General features: G+C 40.4%; 1 protein-coding gene across 2 annotated transcripts; it reads right to left on the reverse strand.

Annotated features, from left to right (window-relative positions):
- Nucleotides 1–264: 264 nt before the first annotated feature.
- LOC137187533 (protein ENL-like) lies at nt 265–21,168 on the reverse strand. 2 transcript variants are annotated; one of them, XM_067596493.1, is made up of 12 exons: nt 21,017–21,168; nt 15,248–15,428; nt 13,937–14,019; nt 12,600–12,743; nt 11,286–11,411; nt 9,323–9,976; nt 8,934–9,024; nt 7,917–8,028; nt 6,572–6,671; nt 5,973–6,041; nt 5,060–5,131; nt 265–3,553 (listed from the first exon to the last, which is right to left on the reverse strand). In XM_067596493.1, the coding sequence occupies exons 1-12, from the start codon at nt 21,026–21,028 to the stop codon at nt 3,425–3,427; spliced, it is 1,773 nt and encodes a 590-aa protein (XP_067452594.1). In that variant the 5' UTR covers nt 21,029–21,168; the 3' UTR covers nt 265–3,424. The 2 variants fall into 2 exon arrangements, with proteins under 2 accessions (XP_067452594.1, XP_067452593.1); XM_067596492.1 differs by having other exon boundaries at nt 5,964–6,041; nt 21,017–21,167.
- Nucleotides 21,169–21,409: the final 241 nt, after the last annotated feature.

The raw sequence follows: 21,409 nt of genomic DNA on the forward strand, positions 1-21,409 counted from the left end.
TAATAATCAAATTATGATCAAACTACTGAAGGTAATTGGGTGTAGTTAAGTGTGAGTAATCAACATATTTGACATGTTTGGTATTCCACAGTGAGAAAAATGTAGATTATCATCATTTGTGCTCTTGTGTTTCAAGGTGAATAAACAATTAAAATGACACAAAGAGTAAATATGCACATAATAAGGCTTGAATAACAGAAAGCTTGATTATTGTTTGTTATTCCATAACCACAGAGACAAACCTCTGACTGACTGGCAGATGTGTGTTTTTTTTTTCAGCGATCAAAAGAAAATTTGGTTGATTGATTGATAATTTCAGTCAATAAAAATGCCAAACATTCCCTGGCTCCAGATTCTCAAATATGAGAATTTGGTGGTTTGGACAGCTGGTCGGATAAAATGAGACATCTGAATCACCCAGAGAGCCCAGTCACCTCGGACTCTATGAAATTATGACAAGTATTTCTCTGTTGTTGTTGTTTTTTTTTTAGCATTTTTTGGATAACGCGATTTAAGGAAATAGTTGTCAGATTAGGTTAAATGGTTCTAAATTAGTGTGCAAGACGAACTCTAACCATGATACTCTGCTTACGAGTGAAGCTGAAAGGTCTAGCTTTATTTCTTTTGGTGTGTGGCCGTAACATAAGTGTGATAATGCTGTCAGAGGTGTTGTGATATAGAAAATAAAAGGAAATAATAAAAGGAAATAAAGGCTTTGTTTCATGCTTTCTTCAACTTCACGTCTACTATTTTCATAAATCCGGACGCGTCACCTAATTTTATGCAACCACAGGACACTCATGTTGTGTGTGGTTATTTATTTCTTAATAATAATAATAATAATAATAATAATAATAATAATAATGATGCTACAGTTGGCATTTCTTTTAATTAAGCATCATGATCTGTAGAAACATTTTGTGTTCATTAAGTCCCACCACTTTTTATTTTTAGCTGCACTGATGGATTATGAACACAAAACTGACACTAAATACTTAAATGTTGTCTTCCTGCTACATGTTAAAAGCCCTGTTTTAAAGTCAGATTGTGGCTATATCTTGTATAGTTGGCATGGAAAGAGTGATTCAGTGATTCTACTGATGATAATGCTTTCTTGCCATGTACAGATTTTGATTTAATCTCAATTAAACCCTCTCTGGAGCAGCACAGTGATACAACTTGGTTAAAGAGAGCCATCTTTGTGAGACCGGACAACCTGATTTGAACTCAAGAGTTATCAAACAAACACTATTTACGCTTCATGAGGCAGGCCGCTAAGAAATACATTTCACTTTTAGGGAAAGAAAACACACAGAGCGCTTTGTTTAGCTTATTTTTCTGCCTACACGTCCTTCGCCGACGCTGTTCAAGTGCCTGGTAACTTGGTATCAAATGCTCCACCATTAGTTCTGATACTTCAAACCTTTTGAAGAGGGAACCTGGACCCTATTCAACAACAACTGAGAGCGCCGTCTCATTAAAAACACACAACACAGCTGAGAGCGACTGTTACTACAGCTAATTAACGGGAGTATCTACCACACAGTCACCTGACGCTCCCTCTTTTTAAAAAACACTGAACCTAATCTCAGAAAGCAAGAACATGAAAACATGATCACCGTCGATGAAAAGAAAAAAAAAAAAAAAAAAAAAAAAGTTGTCTTAAAATTTCCAGAGAGCTCAATTAACAGAAACATCACCGATAAAAGGACAACAGCCTACAAAGACACTGGAAAAGGAGTAGCACTGCAGGGATGGAAGCCATTAAGACAATACTGGATATTCAGGCTTCCCCAATTAACACTTGTTTCCCCGAGCAGGGGTTGGGTTGGGAGGGGGGTTTGGGGGGGTCCTTCAATCTGTGTGACCATGGCTAACAGAGCGCACACCCCCCCCTCGCACTGCAAGTTGCAGAAAGGCACTAGAGTGGGGCTGTTGCTAGCCGTAGAAAAGTAAAAGCGATATACATTCATAGCTCACAGGTTATCTTAACCGCAATCTGGGAATAAATACACAAAATGCACTTGTAGAAAAATAAAATGTAAAAAAGCGTGGCCCCTATTTTTTTTTTTTTCTTCTTCTTATTTTTGGATTCTGGGAGATAAGTATGGCTACTTTTTCACGGCTTTTTTTTTTTTTTTCTTTTTTTTTTTTTTTTTAAACCCCCCCACCCTACCCACCACTAGAAGGCAATTCAGGAGTGATCCTCCACTGCTCTGGCCGCGAGCAGTCGAGCCCTTTCATGCACGCCGATATGGGAATAAGAGGAGGAGGAGGAGGGTGAAGAGGAGGGATGGAGTGAGGGGGCTTCAGTGGGAAGAGGTGGAGGTGGGGTGGTGGGGGTGGAGGGGGGGGTGGAGGGGGGGGCTGTTGGTAGGAGGTCAAGGCTCAGCTTTCAGTGCGAGGAAGTAGAGGGGAAACTCAACAGAACATATGTTCAGATGTTCAGACAACAGAGAAACCTCATCCAAAAACAGACACACACGCACACACATACAGCACACTTCTCAGTGTCTTCATGTACAGTGTTAAGTGTAAGGACCTGGGAGACAAACATGTGCATGAATCTGTATTTGTTTGGTGAGTGTGTGTTGTGTGTGTGTGTGTGTGTGTGTGTGTGTGTGCACAGGGGGAAGGAGGGAAACCGGCTGTTGTTTGTGCTCGAGCTTCACGAACAAAGAGAAGTCAGTAACCACAAAGACAACATCTCCTCTTAAACCTCAGCAGTGCTCGCTCACACACACGCACACACACGCACACGCACGTGCACAGAAACACACACACACACACAACTCAAGAATATGTTGGGAGAGAAATGAGCTCCAGCTGACAGCAGGGGGAAGGGAACTGGAGTGTTCTGCCGAGTAAGGAGTGTGCGTGTGAATGAAGAGGAGGAGGAGGAGGAGGAGGAGGAGGAGGAGGAGGAGGCGGAGGAGGAGGAGGGGAAGTATTGGGTTTGCAAAAGGAGGGAGCAACATGAGTGCAGGAGGGCGAAGGAGGGGAAGTGGGGTGCATTCCACAGCTCTGCACAGAGGCTTGACACTCAAAAAAAAAAAAAAAAAAAAAAAAAAAAGAGATGTGTAGTGAAAATCCTGACTGTAGACGGAGTTCAGCCACTCCGGTGCTCCTCTCCCACCCTCCTGCCACCAGCTCCGACACTCCCTCTCACACCTCCTCCTCCTCCTCTTCCTCTTCCTCCTCCTCCTCCTCCTTCCTCCTCCTCCTCAGCGTCACGTGAAGGTGGTGTGTCTTCATGTGTGCTTCATGTGTTTGTTTGTGTGTGTACGGTAGTTGTTCGATGATTCAGTCAGGCCTGTGAAACAGCTGCGACAGACGTGGCTGCTTGTCCCCTCCTTGAGGAGATCGCAGCGAGTCCACCTCCGCCGCCGCCGTCGTCGCCGACCACAAAAAATTCCACTTCCTGTCACGTGGCCGTTGCTTCAAGGTAGCTCTGTAGTTTGCGGACGGTGGACTCGTCCAGTGAAAAGAGGTCAAAGTCAAAGGTGGTGTTGGTCACGTTGAAGTGGCCCGTCTCCTCGATCAGGTTGACAATCTGATATACGAGAAGAGAGACGAGAGAGAAAATCAAGTTTTAATTCCCCCAAAGAGCAATTTGACTTCTAGACAGCAGTCAGTGATTAAAAATTTTTTTTAAAAACGCAATTAATTAAAACAATAAATACAAAAACAGTACAGAGAGTAACACCAGTGTCAATGTTGTCATTGTTACCAGCGAGAGGAAACAACCAGCGAACCACCGTGATGCCTCCACAGCTTGTAGAAGGCCAAATTAAATTTTGTTGTTTGAATAAAAAAACCTCATATGTATGTTAAAGTGCAGCTCTGACTTGATAAAAGTGGCAAAGATAATTTAAATTTACATCTGTGACATCTTTTAAATCACTTCTTAAAACTTACCTTTAAAAAAAAAAAAAAAAAAACGGTTATTAATCTTAACTCAAAGTTTTTTGTTTTTAGTTCTATAATGTTTTATGCGTTTTGTTATTTTTACTGGTTTTACCTCATTTTATTTTATTTCAGGTATTCTCTAATTAAACCTTTAATAGCTGGATTTCATTTAATTGTGCTGCTAAATTGTTTTAAATTTAGCTTTTCCCTTTATAACGCTATTTGGAAAGGTGCTACATAAATTAAGTTTATGACTTTACGGCAAACACTCACTTTTTCCCCAGTGGGGTTTTGTTTTCAGACCAAACCAGCAGATCATATTAAATGTTAGAACTTACTCAATAAAAGGAAGTATTGAAAACTTCCAACAGAGACTCGTCAACATTTAAAAGTCTAACGAGCCGTTCACATGTAAGGACTTAAAAAACTGAGACATCGATAGGCTGCTATTCACTGTGAATGGGACCTGGCTTTGCAGCCCAGTGCCACCCACTGAGCCACAGACTCTTCAGGGGGAAAGTGGAAGCAAATGTCCTCTGATGCAAATGTGAGCAAAAAAAAAAAAAAAAATCAGCCAGGAGCCAATTGCACTCGATTTGATTCCTGCAGAAACTGAAGCACAGAAATGTTCACTCTTCCGCTCCACTACGTGAAAGAACTCGCTCACTCACTATCAGTCTCATCAACTTGTGTGTCTTTGTTGTATTAAAAGCTTCAACATCACATACTGCGAGGTACAAAAAAACCCAAAAAAACAAAGCTATTCTGTACTCAGGAAACAAACAGTGCAACAGAAAATTAACTACTTCCTCGTGTGTAGCAGCTCCATCAGAAAATAACCATCCAGTCGGAGCAGAGTATGTAAATTACACGCTCAATGCAACACATCCACAACACTGCACATTCATGGGAGGTGAAAGATTTCCATCTGAGAGGAGAGATGAACTATCATCTTTAAAACATGACCACCATGATGTTTTTATACTTTTTTTTGTTTGGTTTGCTCATTTTTTAACAAAGTTTAAAAGGCAAATTACTGTTTTTTTCCCCCCGTACGCTTTGTAGTTTAGTTTTATATTCAGATACCTCTGATGAAATAGTGCAACAGTTAGTAGTATCGAGCAGAAAACAGAGACACAGAAACACACACCTGCTGCAGGACGTTACGCTCCCTCAAAGCCATCAGTCTGCGATGAAGGTCGACCAACTCTTCTGTGTACGCCTGAAGAGTTCGGAGGAGGTTACAGAGGAGAATGAGATGAAAGACAAAAGGAGAGGAGAGAGTCATGAGTCAGTAGAGAAACCAGTAATATTTGTTGTCTTCCATGACTTGAATTTTCTCTCTGTATGTTTGTAGAACATCGGCACAAAATAGTGAATCTAGAAATGATCAAGATGAAGATTTAAGGACAGAGGACGTAGATTTTAGAGATTTTAAAGCCCTCTGAGACAAAGCTGATATTTTAGTCTTTATACATAAAGTTGACTGACACCCGAACAACATAATTATGGTGCCGTTCTAGCTGTACTGGAAATATTCGGATGTTATAAAAACATCTTTATGTTATAGTTATTTGCACTTGGTAGCCTTTTTACATTTCTTGCTATTTTTAAAGATGCAAGACCGATTTTGTTTCCCTAATCGATAATAATGTGGAGCTTGGTTCACATGATTTCAGACGTCTGTGATTTGTTCTCTTGCAGCTGGTCCAGATATGGTTAAAAATGAACCAGGAAATGCAGGCTAAATCACCAACACAAAGCCTTTTAATGTGGACTTACATATAAACAAAATCCATCTCCATGAAACTCAGCAGATGTTTCAAAGTGAAGGAGTGATAAGATCACTCCACCAGAGTTTCCCTTTAACACTACTTTAATCTTCTAGTTACAAAGAGGAAGGAGATTTCTTTTCAGGGGGTTCATAGGTCTGTCTAAACATCTGGATCGATTCACTGGCCGTATTCCATCTTGAATTCATTAATGCACTCATTGAACATTGGTGAAACACTGCATGTGTGTGTGAGAGTTGAAGCATAAAAAGTTTGATTTACCCTTCCTACCTTGTCGTATCCCTTCTTCAACACCTTCTCTGAGCGAAACGAGGAGTCTGGACTCTTTCTGCCTGACACCTACGCTCGGACAGAGGAAAGACAAGATCAGAGAAAGAGAGAGAGAGCAAGAAAGAAACAAAAAAAAAAGAAAAAAGGAGAGAAATTACAGAGAGAAAAGATACGAAGAAGAGAGAGAGAGGCAGCGATGTGAGACCATGAGACTATCTGGGACACCGATGACAGTTAATACAGCTGAAATGGTGCAATCCTTAAACACTGTGGCTGAATGGCTTCAGGCTATTCTGTGTTTGGTAGCACCACAGCATTAAAAATACAGTATGTACTGATATTTAAAATGTCTAAACTAACACCTTAGAGTGCTGTTCAATAATGTTTTGATAGTATAACTCATACATTGCTTTCTCAAACACACAAAGCACATCAGGAAATTACAATTAATGTTGGCAACTGAAAATTAAAGAATTTATGTAAACATATTGTCATTATCACCGACTGCTCTGGTGGTTTCCATGTTTATTTTCTGGTCAAACTGCTCCGACCTCAATATGTCAATGTGTTAGCAGCCGTCGGAGGTCTGTCTGACTCACTTTGTTATTGGAGGAGCTATGTTTCTGCGGGGGCGGGGCGGGGTCTCGACTGGGGCGGTGCGAGCCGTCACTGCTGTCACTCTCGCTGTCCAGGCTGAGTCTGACGGGGGGGGGGGGACAGGCAGAGGCCAGAGGTCAGTCACACATAGATGGACAGAAAGAACACATTGTCATACTGCTTGCTGTTGTACTTGCAAGTGTGTGTGTGTGTGTGTGTGTGTGCATCTTAAGATTGTAAATTTTATTAGCTGCCAGTATGGGGTTCACCACTCAGCAAAACAAATCAACATCAGCCCTTTTTGGTTATGGGCTTCATTTCATTTCATCGTTTAGTGGAGGAGACACCGCAGCCTAAAATTAGAAAACCTACGTAAACAACACTGAGGAGAGAAAACTGGTGAGGTAGGGAGAGAAAGTTTAAAGGATACATCTGGTGGTTTTCTATATTTTTCTTACAAATCTCATGTGCAGAGCCAAACCAACAATGAACTCATCCTACTTACAAGTATTGTTTGTGTATCCAAAGCCTGATATATATTATTCCTCTGTGCTGTAGACATCCGTTATTGTCCAAAAACTATTAAAAACATGTCAGTGAGTCAGACCGCTGCACTGGCTGACATGTTCCTTCGCCAGGAAGATTATGGTCACGGTAGTTTGTTTAGAAAGCTACCGCTTAGGAATGTGGTTACCTTTACAGAGCTTTGCTAGCTTGTTGCGCTACATTTAACAACCTCTGAACTTTGTACTACAGTGTAAATAACTTTAGTGCAAAGTCAACAGGTTGAGAATATGAATAATATAGAAAATCACCAGCATTGTCCTATAAGGCACCTGTTTGATTGCAAACATCTTACAAGCTCACTGCATGTTACACTGTGCAAGATGGTTTTAATAAAATCTTGGTCGCAATCTGTGTCACCTGTTGAACTGTAGTGCTACAACTGGAATATTTATTAAAATAAAAACAACATACATATATGCAGAGACGTGTCATTAACTCGTGCCGTACATCTGCGCCACTTTCTCATCTAGCAAAGCGATAATGAAAGCTTTGGCTGCAGTGCTGGCACTTCGATGCATCACAAAACCTCAGAAGAGGAAGAGATGAGAGTGTGTGAATCCTTTTGCAGTCAGATAAAGAGGGCTACATAAAACACAGATGAGGTTAATGTGTTTTAGCAGCTTGCCGATGATTTCCACTGATAAACTCGTCTCACAGTGCGATCGAGCACCGCCATTGTTGATCGAGATTTCACCACGTTTCTCTGATGATTTTAAACTCTCATCTCACGACAGACCGAGATAACTCAGCAGTGTTGAAGTGCGCTTTATAGAGACTGACCGAGAGTCGCGGTTGGGGGGGTTGGTCTTGATGGGGGTCTCCTCCTCCGAGCTGCTGTCATCATCATCTGACTCTTCTGATTGGATCTCCTCCACCATAGATCGCAAGGGGCCTGAGAGAGACGGACAGACACAAAACCATAATATTAATGACCTGACATGTAAATCATTTGCATCTTCCAAGATTTCAAAAGAGCACAGATACTAGTATTTTGTATATTGTGGCTTTTGGTCTCCTTGTATCTTTTCTGATAGTTGTAGCCATCTATGTTTGTCATCTGTATGTTATTTTTGGTACATAGAATTATCAGTCTTTTTTCCTCTCTTCTGTTCTGTATGTTGTGCTACTGTGCACCTTTTTTTTGTGAGAGGTCTTTATAAGCCTATTTTGTATTGTGTTTATTTATCGGGGCAGTGTGCAGTTTTTAACATAAATGATGCACTGCACCAGAGTTAGCTCAAAGCTAATTTACATCTGTAGTCCCCCACAATCAAAACATACAACAGCACAGCAATAAACAGTACAAAGCAAAAAAACTCACAGAACACATTATACAAAATACAAAGCTACACACAACAGCACATCATATACACCCACAATGTCAACCAGAAATCAACAATGCAAGCATGTCAAAACAAAAGCAAGATTATTTGAGAAGACCATGAGATCAGATCCAGACTCAGTGGCCACAGAGCTAACTTCCTTAGCTTTTTAAACTCACCAACACAATCCTTTTTTATTTCTGTCTATTGTGTCTGTATTTGAATTTGTTTTTCCCTTATGTTCAACATGTTCATTTTAATGTTTTTAATCTTATTATTATAATATTTTAATAATAGTGTTTTAGTATTTTTAAATGTCATTTTTTGTGTTTCATTGCCACAACAACAAAAACAATGTGAACTAAACTATAACCTCATATTCCAAAAGCCTTTAACAGACTCAAATATTTCACATTAGATCTTCACTCCCTGATCTTTACTTCCTCTCCAGTGAAACCAGCTGTATTGACTGTACCTTGCCCTTGTTTCTGTCCTGGCTCAAAGTCCGAATCTGAACTGGAGTCAGAGCTGGAACTGGAGTTGGAAGGACTGGAGGGGGCCGACTGCTGTAGGAGGAGAAGGGGACAGAAATATGTAAGAAATGATAAGTAAGAAAGTTAGTGGGACAAGACAAAGAGATGTGGGCTGATTGAATTCAAGATCCAAGATCTGGAATAAAATAAGGTCAAACTTTCACATTTTTTTGTAAATGCAGTTGTGCAATAAATCGATAAAAATATAAATTAGCAAGTGCGCAACGAAATATGGGGATCATAAGATGAACAGCATGACATTAGAAAATCCTTTCAAACAATCATCTCTTTCATTTCCAAGAAAGAAAAAAAAAACTTAAACTCCTGTTACCTCTGACTTCGAAGATGCTTCATCCTCTGAATTCGACTCTTCGGACTCTGGAAGTTTCTTGGGCTCCTTCAGCTCCTGTGTGTCGTTTTTGCCTTTGGCCCAGCGACCCTTTTCCTTGGAAGGTTTCTTCTCCGCGTACGGTTGGCTGGCTGCAGATGACGAGGAGACGCGGGGAGATGTTCCTGTGAAGGCCCCGCTGGACGGCCCCTTCGGCCCCTCAGAGCTGCCTTTCTTCTGCTTCTTAGCGCTAGGTTTGGGAGACTCCACCGTGGATGGCCGTTTCCCGGGGGCTTTGGACTCTGTGGGCCCTCCTCCTCCTCCTCCCCCACCACCCCCTCCACTCCCAGCCCCCCCTCCTTTAGGGGACATGCCCTCCATCTTTGACTCCTTCAGTGTGAGTTTAGGCTCCTTGAAGGCCGCCTTGGGTAGGACCTTTACTTCATCTTTCACTTTGATCTCTGACGGCTTTTTTGAAGACGATGATGAGGAAGAAGAAGGGTCGCGGCCACTCTTGCTGCTTCCATCTCTGTCATTGTCCCCTTTCGACGTGGCTTTGCTCTCAGAGTCTTTTCGGGGACGTTCCCGGTGCTCCTTGGTCACTTTGTGCGGTTTGGGTCCTTTGCTGCTGCCACCACTTCCTTCTTTACTTGGCTCCTGGAGACAAATAAACATCTGGATGAACAGCAGCACTGTCATCGCCACTCTTAGCAAAGCGCGCAGCTTAAGGACGCTAACGTGGGCACAAGCTCAACTGCTCACAGACATTAGCCTTGCCAGTCTACTCTGCACTGTTGTCACAGTACTTCCTGACAATCAAGTGTCAAACACTGCATTTTTTATCAGGATAACTTCAGCCAAAACAAAAAAAAATGCTAATTTCTCTGTAGGAAACAATTAGTCTAGAGCTTCAACTAACCATTGCTTTTGTTATTGGTTAATATGCTGATTATTTTCTTGATTAATTGCTTTGTCTATATAATGTCAGTAAATAGTTTAAGAAATGCTTATAATACCTTCTTAGAGTCAAAGGTGACATATTCAAATGTATTTTTTGTCCAAACAACAGTAAAAACCACAAAGATATTCAGAAATAGTTTTATAAAGAATGGAAAACGGAGTTTGAGAGAGAAATTGACACCCCAGGCTCTTTTCTCACCTCCACACAATGAGGTGAGAAAAGACGCGGGTGTGAACTGGGTATGAATTTCGGATGGTTGGTTTCACAAAGTTGCAGAAACCGACAGACACAGTGGGCACCCTCTAATCTGACGTCAGAAAAGTGTGGGCGAAGATTGTTCCCAAAGCTGTTTGACTGTCCAGCGAGCAGTTCTGATGACACCAAGTCCTCTTTCTGCCTCAAGCTGGTGCCGAACACACACCTGCTCACGCCATGTAATTAATGTGGATCTAAAAAACATTTCTACATCATGAGGAGGAATATTAGTTAAAGATAATTTGCAGACATGGTTCTTGACTCAAAATCAGTTTGTCTAGAAAGAGGTAAGACTTTGTATAGTAACTATGGTAACACACAGCGACACAGGTCGCGGTACAGACGATCAAACCTCGGCAAAAGGCAAAAAAAGTGAAAAGTCATTTCTTTTCAGTCAGGCAGGAAGAACTATACTGGTCTGTGAAGGGTTGATACAATAACTGTGGCAACACTGGAAAAAGGCAAACGGATCAACTTCCTGATTTCTTCTGATATGTCCCTTCTCCTGGCAGATAAGCTGGCTGGTGTGTAACACTGCATACATGCATACAGATGCTCAAGCACAGTTGGTAGTGATTAGAGAGGCCTGAGTCAGCCTGTTCTGAAGGCTGATTTGATGTTTTTGTTGAGGGCACACAATGCTTACTTTGCAAGTTGGCTATACCTTTTTTTTCACAAAATATCAATAAATTGACTGGAATGATCAATGAAGTTGTGAGACTTTTCGGGATAGGTTGTCTCTTAACCAACCTTTGACACGTGAGAGGTCTTTGTCTTCTTGGGGTCTGAGAAGGCAGAGAGCGGGATAGTGGGGAGCATCGGGTAGTCTGGACTGGGCCTCGACACAGCTTCAGCCCCCTCTGGAACCACCAACACCTAAATCAGAGAGACAACAGTTAGAAGAGCGTCTGTGTTGATGTTTAAAGCCACCGTACGTCACAATGCAGTGTAAATTCTCAAAAACCTGTATAGGTCCGAATATAAATGATATTTTATTCTAGAAATTCTGTGGAGTCGTCTTCATCGTATTTGACAGTTAAATGTCACAACATCAGATATTCTTTTTGAATTGAGAGTGTATCAGTGTACGCCGGATCTTACTATGAGTGTTGCATTATGGGTTGTTTGTAGCCTTAATGTTGCTAAGCTAGTGAGTGTCTTTAAGTTTGTTTATAGTGATTGTGTTAGAGCTGGTCAGCTCTAGGTTTGCAACTAATGATTATTTTGAGTATGAATTAATCTGTCAATTATTTTCTCAATTAATCAATTAGTTGTTTGGTCTGTAAAATGTCGATAACTGTTTCCCACAGTGCAACCTTAAATGTCTCATCTTGCCCTGACCAACAGCCCATAACCCAAAGATATTCAGTTTACTATCAGTTAAGACTCAAGAAACCAGAAAATATTCACATTTAAGAAGCTGAAATCAGAGAATGATTACCAAAATAGTTGTCAATTATTTTTCTGTTGATTTAATAACTGACTAATTAACAAATGAGTCCAAATTGTCTTCCAACATCTTAACGGCAGAAACAAACCGTGGACTAAATCATCTGTCAAGCAGCCAAGAATTGCTGCAGTCGCAGGTGACGAGGTGCTAAAAAAGACCGAAAGTGACTGATTTGCGTTCTGCTTTAATGGAAATATTTCTTTTTTTTTATGAGAAAAAAGCTTCAAGGATGAGGACTCTTTTCTCCTTGGGTTAATATTATCTCAGGGAAAATATCCTAACAGGACGAGTGTGAAAGTCTGTTATATCTTCAAAAAGTCTTTTTTTTCCCCCAAAAACAGGTGTTGGAAAAGGACGGTCTTCTTATATTCAGTTATTTGTCGAGGCCTTTATTTAACTCAACTGACGAGAGAGACAGGCTTTTACGTGAGAATTTATGGTAAAATGCATTATGTAGTGACTGCTACTACAGTACTATTGTTCATTGTGGCACTGCTATTGATTTTAGTCAGTCATTCAGTCATCAGTCCACTCAACCTGGCAACCAGCCAGTGTGTGTGTGTGTGTGTGTGTGTGTGTGTGTGTGTGTGTGTGTGTGTGTGTGGCAGACTCACCCCTCCAGCTTTGATCAGCTTTCTCCTGAATTCTTTGGTGGGGTTGTTGAAGGTGAGCTTCTCACAGCGCAGGTGGTTGACAGGGGGGTTTCCCTCCAAGTTAAGGAACAGGTCGTAGTTGAAACACACCTTTTTTGGCTCTTCCTAAATAAAAGACCATAGAATAAAAGATAAAAGTTTTTTTTTTTAGTCATCGTGTCATTTTAACCTTTCTGTGCAACACAAGCTCATTTGTGTTTGTCTTTCTGCATTACTGCCCTAGATACACTCGCCTCTCAATACCTACATATTTCACAACAATAGATAAAAGCCGAATGAACAAACGATCACCCTGGAAGTCCATAAAACACACAGACATAGTCGGGGCCTGCACACTGATAAGGAACAAGTCACATTCCTGGGAGAAGTAGAGACACGGACGATTAAAGTTGAGGAAAAGGCATTAAGACACTCTTGAGAGATTTTATAAACAAAAACGTCCTTTTGTAAATGTAGAGATGGATGAATGGTTGCTGATGTTTACACTCCCTGTGTTTCCCTCTCGGTATTTTCTTCATCTTTTTGACAGATTTGTTGATTGTGTATATGTTAATTGCACATAAACAGAGGAAGTACATTTCTTGGATGCAGTCCAGAAGTCTAATATTATGAAGACTTTCAGGAGACGATGATAAACTAATGTGCACGTATATACATCTTTCTTTCATTGTTCATTCCAATGACTGATATAGAGACGAAGAAGTCCTGGTATAATAGTGTCCGCTCATTTTAATTCTTTCACTTTTATGAATGTCGCCATGTCAAAACAATGTTTAACTAACATTCATTGAATTATCTGGACCGATCGGGGCGTGTGTCAGTAAAGCCATTCACAAAACAGTCTATAAAAAGGTTCTGAACTGTCACTGAGGTTACATGCACTTAAGTAATCGGATTATTCCCGGCTTTCGGGCTGTAACCTTATTTCTGAAACGTCACGTAAAAGGAAAACCAGTTTCCTTCATCAAGTTAAAGACTTAACCTGGTTAACACGGGTAGATTTCTGCCGGAAAAACGTGATTTCTCCAAATAACCTGGATTCTTGTGTGCACGTAAAGGCGGTCCATACGTTAATTTCAATATAAATCAATATTATAGCATCCACTGCATTTAAAATAAATCAGTTTACAACACTCAAACCGTACTGAAGTTAAAATAATTACGTTTGTCCCACATCTCATTCTAACTTGCACTAGTCTTTCTTTCTAGTATTTTTATTCACTGCCCAAATGTCTGATTTGTACATTCCTACGCCATCAGCAGTATACAAGCAAACTATTTGTGTCCATTTTTCTCACCTTGTTCTTGAAGTAAACCTCAATAGGCATGAGGAAGCCTGCGTAGCCCGACTCCTCCACTTTGTACGGAGGCTCCTTGCATACTGCAGACAAACACAGACGGAAATACAGTAAACTGTTGAGAGTGACACGAATATCAAACAAACACCCTCGGAAACAAATTAAGTAACATTATTTGTAAATTACAGTCTCGTCAAACTTTATACTGTAATACCATGACAGTGATGAACATGATATCGGTTGTTTAATGAACATTTTTTCATATAATAGAAGATTGGAATACAGTTTACTGACAGTAAAACGATTTGTCAGGATTGTCAGGATATTAAAAAGGTTCCCCTGTGGGGTTTCTGACCTCTAGTAGCACTATGAAGCAGTTTTTTTTTTTTATGAGCGGGTCCCCGTTTTGTTTGTCTGGTGCACGCGCATGATGCAATACATGTTCTTGCCAACGGTTTCACACTATTCCACTGACCTACTGGTGGCTGTAATGTGCCAAGAAACGCAGAGAAGAACAAGAAGAAGAAGACCACAGTCTAGTATACATGGATTTAAGCAACGCAGGATTTAAAATACTTGGCTTTGAAAAAATGGCTTTGCAAATGTGTTTTCAAGGCAGGAAATGCACTCAACACTTTTGATAGACATCAAGGATACACACAAATGCGTCTTGGTGAGTAACTCTTAATGTAAACTAACTGGGAAAACTCCACAGGGCGCTTTTAATGTTGTCCGTATCGCACGGACTTCGTTTTATCCACCTACAGTCAAATACATTTAAAGAGTTTTGACTTTGTAGATGTGTTGGGGCATTAATAAGATGGACTGTTAGAGCTTAGAGGATCAACTTATAAGACTGTCAGGAATGTAAAATAAAAAAATGACATATGGATTATTCAGCTGCACCATAGCTTAGCCTCACTCTGACCTCTTTGAATTATGTTATGAATAACTTCATTTTAAAAATTGAGAATGTCATTGCCCCCCTGCTAGAGCTTAATCAGTTTCTGATAAACCAAAAGCATCACATAGAAATGTAAAGTCCAGAGAACTGTGCACCGAAAACTGAATCTTAAGCACTTAAACAATTATCTCACCTGCCTTTTTTAAATCCTGAACTCTAATTATTTCAGTTTTCATGTTACTAATCTTTGTGCAATTAGTTTACATCCTTACGCATTTTAAATCTCTTGTTCTGTATGTCTTAGTCTTTTATGAAATGTGTATATAAAAATAACTTGCTTTGCCTTGCAGACAGAGATAATGTGTGTTTGTGTGCATGTTTGAATATCGTTATCTCTGTCATCATACCTCTCTTGGGTTTCGGGAAGCTCTCATGCAGGCGGAAGACAACCTTCTCTACAAAGTGCTGGATGTCGCCAGTCTCTGGCCCTCGGACAAACACCATCCAGTCGTGTGTGAAGCCTTCTGATGTCACTTTCTTCCTTAGCTGGGCTCTGTGGCCCAACTCCAGCTTCACCTGCACTGTGCACTGAAAAGACAAATCAAAGAGTCAAATATTGTATATAATAGGTCTGTAGACTTGGGAGAATATAGACGAGACAAAAAAAACAACTGTAACATGTGAACTACGGAGGCAGGGTGAGAGGAAAAAGACTTTTCAGATCAAGAAAGAGATGATGATGACGAATCGAAACATGTCTGCTGTTATCTACACTTTTTGCATATTGTGGTGAGCACATCAAGGACAAATAAATGCCTTGAGATTGCGTCTTTTGGACATTTAAGTACATGCTGATCCCTTGCTTTCTCACGATAGAAACGTTTACATGTAACCTGCATTATGCATCACTGTGTTGTATACGATGCATACTAAATTAAATGTGTCGGCCTAAAACAGAAGAGAAGAAAAAGACATACAACGAGGGGTGACTTGAAGTTTACTCTACATGATGTCTATAATAAAACAACTAGGGACTCCAAATAGCAAATATTTTAATTGTCAATTACTGTTTGGTCTATAAACTGTCAGAAAATAGTGAACAATTACAATTTACAAAAGCACAAAACAGTTTAGTAACATGTAAGATACAGAAAAGCAGCATATTCTCACAATGTATAAGCTAGAACAGGTGAATGTTTGGCATTTATATTTGATTTTACTAAATTACTATTACTGATTAATAGTTTCAGTTCTAAAAAATAGTATCTGGATTGCTTGTTCTCACGCATATATATATATATATAAACTTTATGCTTTTTCTGTTGTATAACTTGCATCAGATATGATCATGCTTTTCTAAGAATAAATATTACAAATGAGTCAGACTAAAAAGAGGAAGAAATACTTTATTCTAAAAATAAAGAGATGAATAACCTGAATTTAAGTAGGTTTACCATACATGACTTACTCGCCTATACTAATAAATAAATAGCAGCTGAGACACCTTGCAAGCTGAGATTGCTTATGAAATAAACATAAGCAAAGCCAGTGGTAAGATTAACCCAAGGGGGCATTATTCATTGGTTTCTGATTCAACCTTGTGCAAAACCTCTGAATTTCTATTTTGAGTGTGTGGACTTTATTCTCAAGGGGAGAGACTGAGCACTTGGCCTGGACAAACACAAAGCGGGACTGGTGTCGGGAAGCTCCCTGTGGAATGGGAGTGATTAGCTGCCCAACCGGCAGATCTCAAAAGGTTTGTCCAGAAGAGGGGCACATTGCTGGGCTACCTCTCTCTGTCAAGAACAATGACGGCAAACGGGACAAGCGAATGACACCGCACTGGTGTGATGGGGGTGATAGGCATAGTAAATGAAGAGGCTATGGAGATGGAGTGCAGAAGGGAACGAGGGGGGACGAGAGGCGACAGAAAGGCACTTTATGTCCAGGGGAGGACTGAAGAATGTGGGCATTTGGCCCCGGCACTGAGCGGCTCGTGAGCTGGGACTGAGTGGGAGGATTAGAGGGGACCGGATTGAGATGAGCACTCTCACACAGGCTCTCTCACACACACACACACACATACACACAAATACACACACGCACACACCTCCTCTGCCTGGCACTCTGCCCGGCCATTCTGTGGCAGTAATGCCCTTAAACTCCAGACTCCACCACACCCATAGTGAGCAGCCACGGAGTCCCTCCAATCATCAACACCTCCCTCCCTCAGCCCGACTCCACACACACACACACACACACACACACACACACACACAAAAAAAAAATCAGGAATGTGATAAGGACAACATTAAAAACCAGGATGATAATGGGCCAAAAGGAGGACACTGACTCTACATATGAAATTAATGAGAACAACAAATTCAAAAGCTTCAACGTGGAAAAAACAAACAGAGAATTCAAACAAATAAGCAGAAAATTAAAGAGGTTACAATTATTATTGTGATTAGTTTCATAATCAATCAATCTACTTGTCTTTAAAATGCATGTTATGACTAACAGTTCTAGAGCTGCAACAATTAGTCAATTAATCGGTTGGTCGATCGACAGAAAATTAATCGCTGACTACTTTGATTATCGATTAGAGTCATTTTTTTAGGAAAAAGTGTCCAAATTCTCAGATTCAAGCTTCTTAAAATGTGAATATTTTCTGTTTCTTTAGTCTTTGTGACAGTAAACTGAATTTCTTTGGGTTGTGGACTGTTGATCGGGATAAAAGACGACTTCTGATGACGTCACCTTGAGCTTTCAACCATTTTTCACCATTTTTGGACATTTTATAGACCAAACAACTAATAAATGAATCAGGAAAATAATCAACAGATTAATTGATAATAAAAATAACAGTTAGTTGAAGCCCTTATCAGTTCAAAACCTAAAGATATTCAATTTACTATCATATATGACAAAATAAGCAGCAAATCCTCAAATCTGAGATGTTGAACGTTCATTAAAAAAAACGACTTTAAAATGATTAATAGATATAAATAATAGTTGCCCGTAGCCTAATCAATCGACTATTTGTTTCAGCTCCCAAGAGAATACTCGGTCTGCAACAAACGATTGTTTTCATCATCAAATAAGTGTTGATTATTTTCTCTATGAATCACTTAATCTATAACATAAAAGAAGTGACCTCTTTAAATTGTTTATTTTGTTCGCCCAACAATCCGAATCCATAATATATTGAATTAACTATGATATAAAACAGATAAAAGCAAAAAACTCTCACGTTTTAGAAGCTGAATAAAGCAATTTCGACAGAAACTTGAATGATTATCAAAATAGTTGCCAATTAATTTCCTGTCGATCGGATTTATTTATCAGTTCATTGTTTCAGCTCACGATGATGAATTACACCAAGTCTTAAAATATGAAACCGAAGAAGATATGAAGCCGAAAATATCAGAAACAGTTGAGTGAGCGGTGTAGAAACGTACATCTAAAAAAACTGACCGCTTGCTCTAATTTCTGCCAATGATCATAAAATTTAAATCGCAGGAGGCAATATGAGAACGGGAGAATAAATAAACATCAATTGAAATGTGTCAAACTGTCTGAAAATATGAAACACCCCGAGAGATACAAAAAACAACAGCTGAGTTTCTCAAATCATTCGATTCTTTGTAATATCAGATGGGCAAAACTACTTTTGGCATCACATTTTTATTTAGCTAACCTTTACCAAAAAGGCAATGTAGCGACGCAAATGTAAAAAAAACAAACACAAAGCCACTAAGACTGAGATGATGCTTTTGAGCCCTCTCTCTCTCTTTCTCACACACAGTGCTCCAATTGAGGGGAAATACAAATTTTGGCAGACACGCTGGCTCCCATGAAAACAATGAACTCCCAGCTGCCATGTAAATAACACCCCTCATGACCATGTTAATCTCTTCCAGCTAATAAACGATTGAAGTAAAAGTCAGAAAATTTCCCTCGGAGAAGAGAGGAGGACACACACACACACACACACACACACACACACACACACACACACACACACACACACACAAACAATCATGATGGTGGTGCTGACGCTGTAGGTTCCGACTAAATCCTTCATTTTTGCCAAACGCTTATATATATCTACAAGACGACACAAATAGAGACAAAACAGTTACTTGTAGTGGAAATCATGTGTGGGGATCATGAAAAGCTGCATGACTACTCGTCCTGTCATCCCAACTGTAGCGTTCATAAACACACATCCACTCAACACAGCTAGCAAACAGCAACAGTCTCAGCTACAGCTGCAACGATTAGTCCATCAAAATCGATTGTCAGACAATTAATCACCAACGATTTTGATAATCCAGCTTCTTAAATGTGAATATCTTCTGGTTTCTTTAGTCTTCGATGATAGTAAACTGAATGTATTTGGTTTGTGGACTGTTGGTCAGGACAAAATAAGACATTTTAGGTTTCATCTTGGGCTTTGGGAAACAGTAATCGTCATTTGTGACCTTTTTCTGACTTTTTATAGACCAAACAACTAAAAGATGTGCCTTTACTCTACTGTCCATACATAACGCAGTTAAGACTAGCCAAGCTGTCACCTGGCTGTATCAGGATGCTGCAATGTGCATTAGATAAATAAATTCCAATGAAGCAGTGACGGACTTAAGTTGACTCACTTCTGGATGTGACAGCGTGGCAACAGACTAACAAACATTGCAAATTTTTACACTCTCAGTTGGCAGTTTATTGGTATACAACACGTGGCTAAAAATAATGTATAATACAACAGCCTTGAGGGTTATAATGTTCATTTATATCAGCAAGGGTCGATAAAACATTAGAAACAGCCTCTAGTAAAAAGCAAGTCATAAAGTTGAATCAACCTCTCGAAAGCAACAAAACAAAATAACCTTTTTTTTCATTTCATTGAATGGTTGTTGTGTTGTTGTTAGACAGCATTACTTTCAGCTACGTGTACCAATAAACTGGCAACTGAGTGTATATATTTGTGCAATAAGAATGAAAGATCTTTGGTAACACTCACAGAAGTACAACTTGACTACCTTTTAACTCGTAGCTGAAGACTTCCTCTAGATGATCTAGTTAAAAACTTCAAAGGGGCCAACGCTGAATGGGGACTAGTTCCAAGAAAGTGGCTGGGCAACTTTCCATGGGTGTGTGTGGCCTTAACATCTGAAATATAGTCTTGAATATAACCTCAGGCATTTAGAGAGTAACCCATTTTGAAGCAATATCTCCCTTACAGTAAGCAGATATGTAATTTGGTTCACCCACTTATCAGCTTGTGAAGTAAATCGTGCAGCTTTTTAGGCTGATATAAGTCTTTAATAGTATGAAACAATGCAAAAAGAAACAATGCAATTATATTAAAGGTGAAGGCTTGAACTTGCAAGAGCAAATCTGTCTTTACATCTGGTTTTTTTTGTAATGTTCAGGATTCTTTGCCTTATCATGATCACCCAATTGCAAGGGTGCCCATCATAACTGGAGTCAAGTTCAGCCACACTGGGAATTAGTCAGGTTTTCCACCATACTGCGTGTATTTTAGTCTACAACCCTGAATGAGGCATGCATTAAACATTAACCAACTGTTAGCAAATACTCCTTTAGATATTTCAAGAAGTTGTGTGATGGTTGCTGGTTTTATTAGCCGTGTGTGTGTGAGGTTTCAGGGCCGCTGGCAGTGGAGACACCACCCCGCCTCTCCAGCCCAACCTGGAGAGGACAAATCTTTTTCCCCCGGCGCCTTGTAGCGGCTCCTTAGCCTTTAGCCAACGGCCGACACTCTCCTGGTAGGTAGACTAGCTTAGCTTAGCTACACAAAAAAATGGTTTTCATGGTGTTTAACGGCGTGCATGTGCTTTTTAAACACAGCAGAGCAGAATAAACACCAGGTGTGAATCTCTTTGTGTGCCCGGTTGTGGCTGCAGCTATGCAGCGGTGCTGAGCGGTGTGGTAGACTGGAGCTAGCTAGCGGTAAATACCGATGTATGAGTGCCCAAGCTAGCATAGCTCCAGAGCCAAACAACTACGAGTTCATTAGCAGCAGGAGCTTTTTTTTTCTTCTGGCTAGCAGTACAGATGATTCATTCCTGCCCTGCCGGCGCGCAGCCTGCTGGCGTTTTCTGCGTGAAAAGTTCAGACCCCACAAGGAGACGGAAAAGCCACTGTACCTGGTTCTCCATGTTCCTCTGGCCTCAGTGATTGTTGTATGTATTTACAGCGGTGTTTGTGGAGCGTCTCCCCAGCCTCGGCTCCTCATTGTGTGTCAATCCAGCCCAGAAGCGGAAGGCAGACGGCTCCCCTCCCCTTCCAGACGGCTGCTGGCAGGCAACCAAAACAGAAAGCTCGCTCAGCCAATCGGAGAGCGAGGAATTTAAGCACTCTTGAAAGGAGCCAATCAGAACGGTCGGGAGGCGGGGCAGAATCCGAGCCGCAAATACAATTAAAGCATTTTCTGGTGGTTGTCTCGAGTGACAGCGAGCGTGTCCCAATGGCTACAGCCCTGTTTCAATTGTAAAATGCACATGATGTTAATTGATTAATCGGAGCTCGATTGTATTGCT

The sequence above is a fragment of the Thunnus thynnus genome, chromosome 8 (genome assembly GCF_963924715.1).
Source record: "Thunnus thynnus chromosome 8, fThuThy2.1, whole genome shotgun sequence".
Classification (NCBI taxonomy): Eukaryota; Metazoa; Chordata; class Actinopteri; order Scombriformes; family Scombridae; genus Thunnus; species Thunnus thynnus.

Bases quoted from the DNA above. Each gene is read 5' to 3' on its own strand.
- LOC137187533 (XM_067596492.1), bottom strand. The intron at 14,020-15,247 runs GTATGATGACAG...GTTTGTCTGCAG, and splicing joins CTTCCCGAAACCCAAGAGAG to TATGCAAGGAGCCTCCGTAC. The intron at 5,132-5,963 runs GTAAATCAAACT...CGAACTCTTCAG, and splicing joins GATACGACAAGGTAGGAAGG to GCGTACACAGAAGAGTTGGT.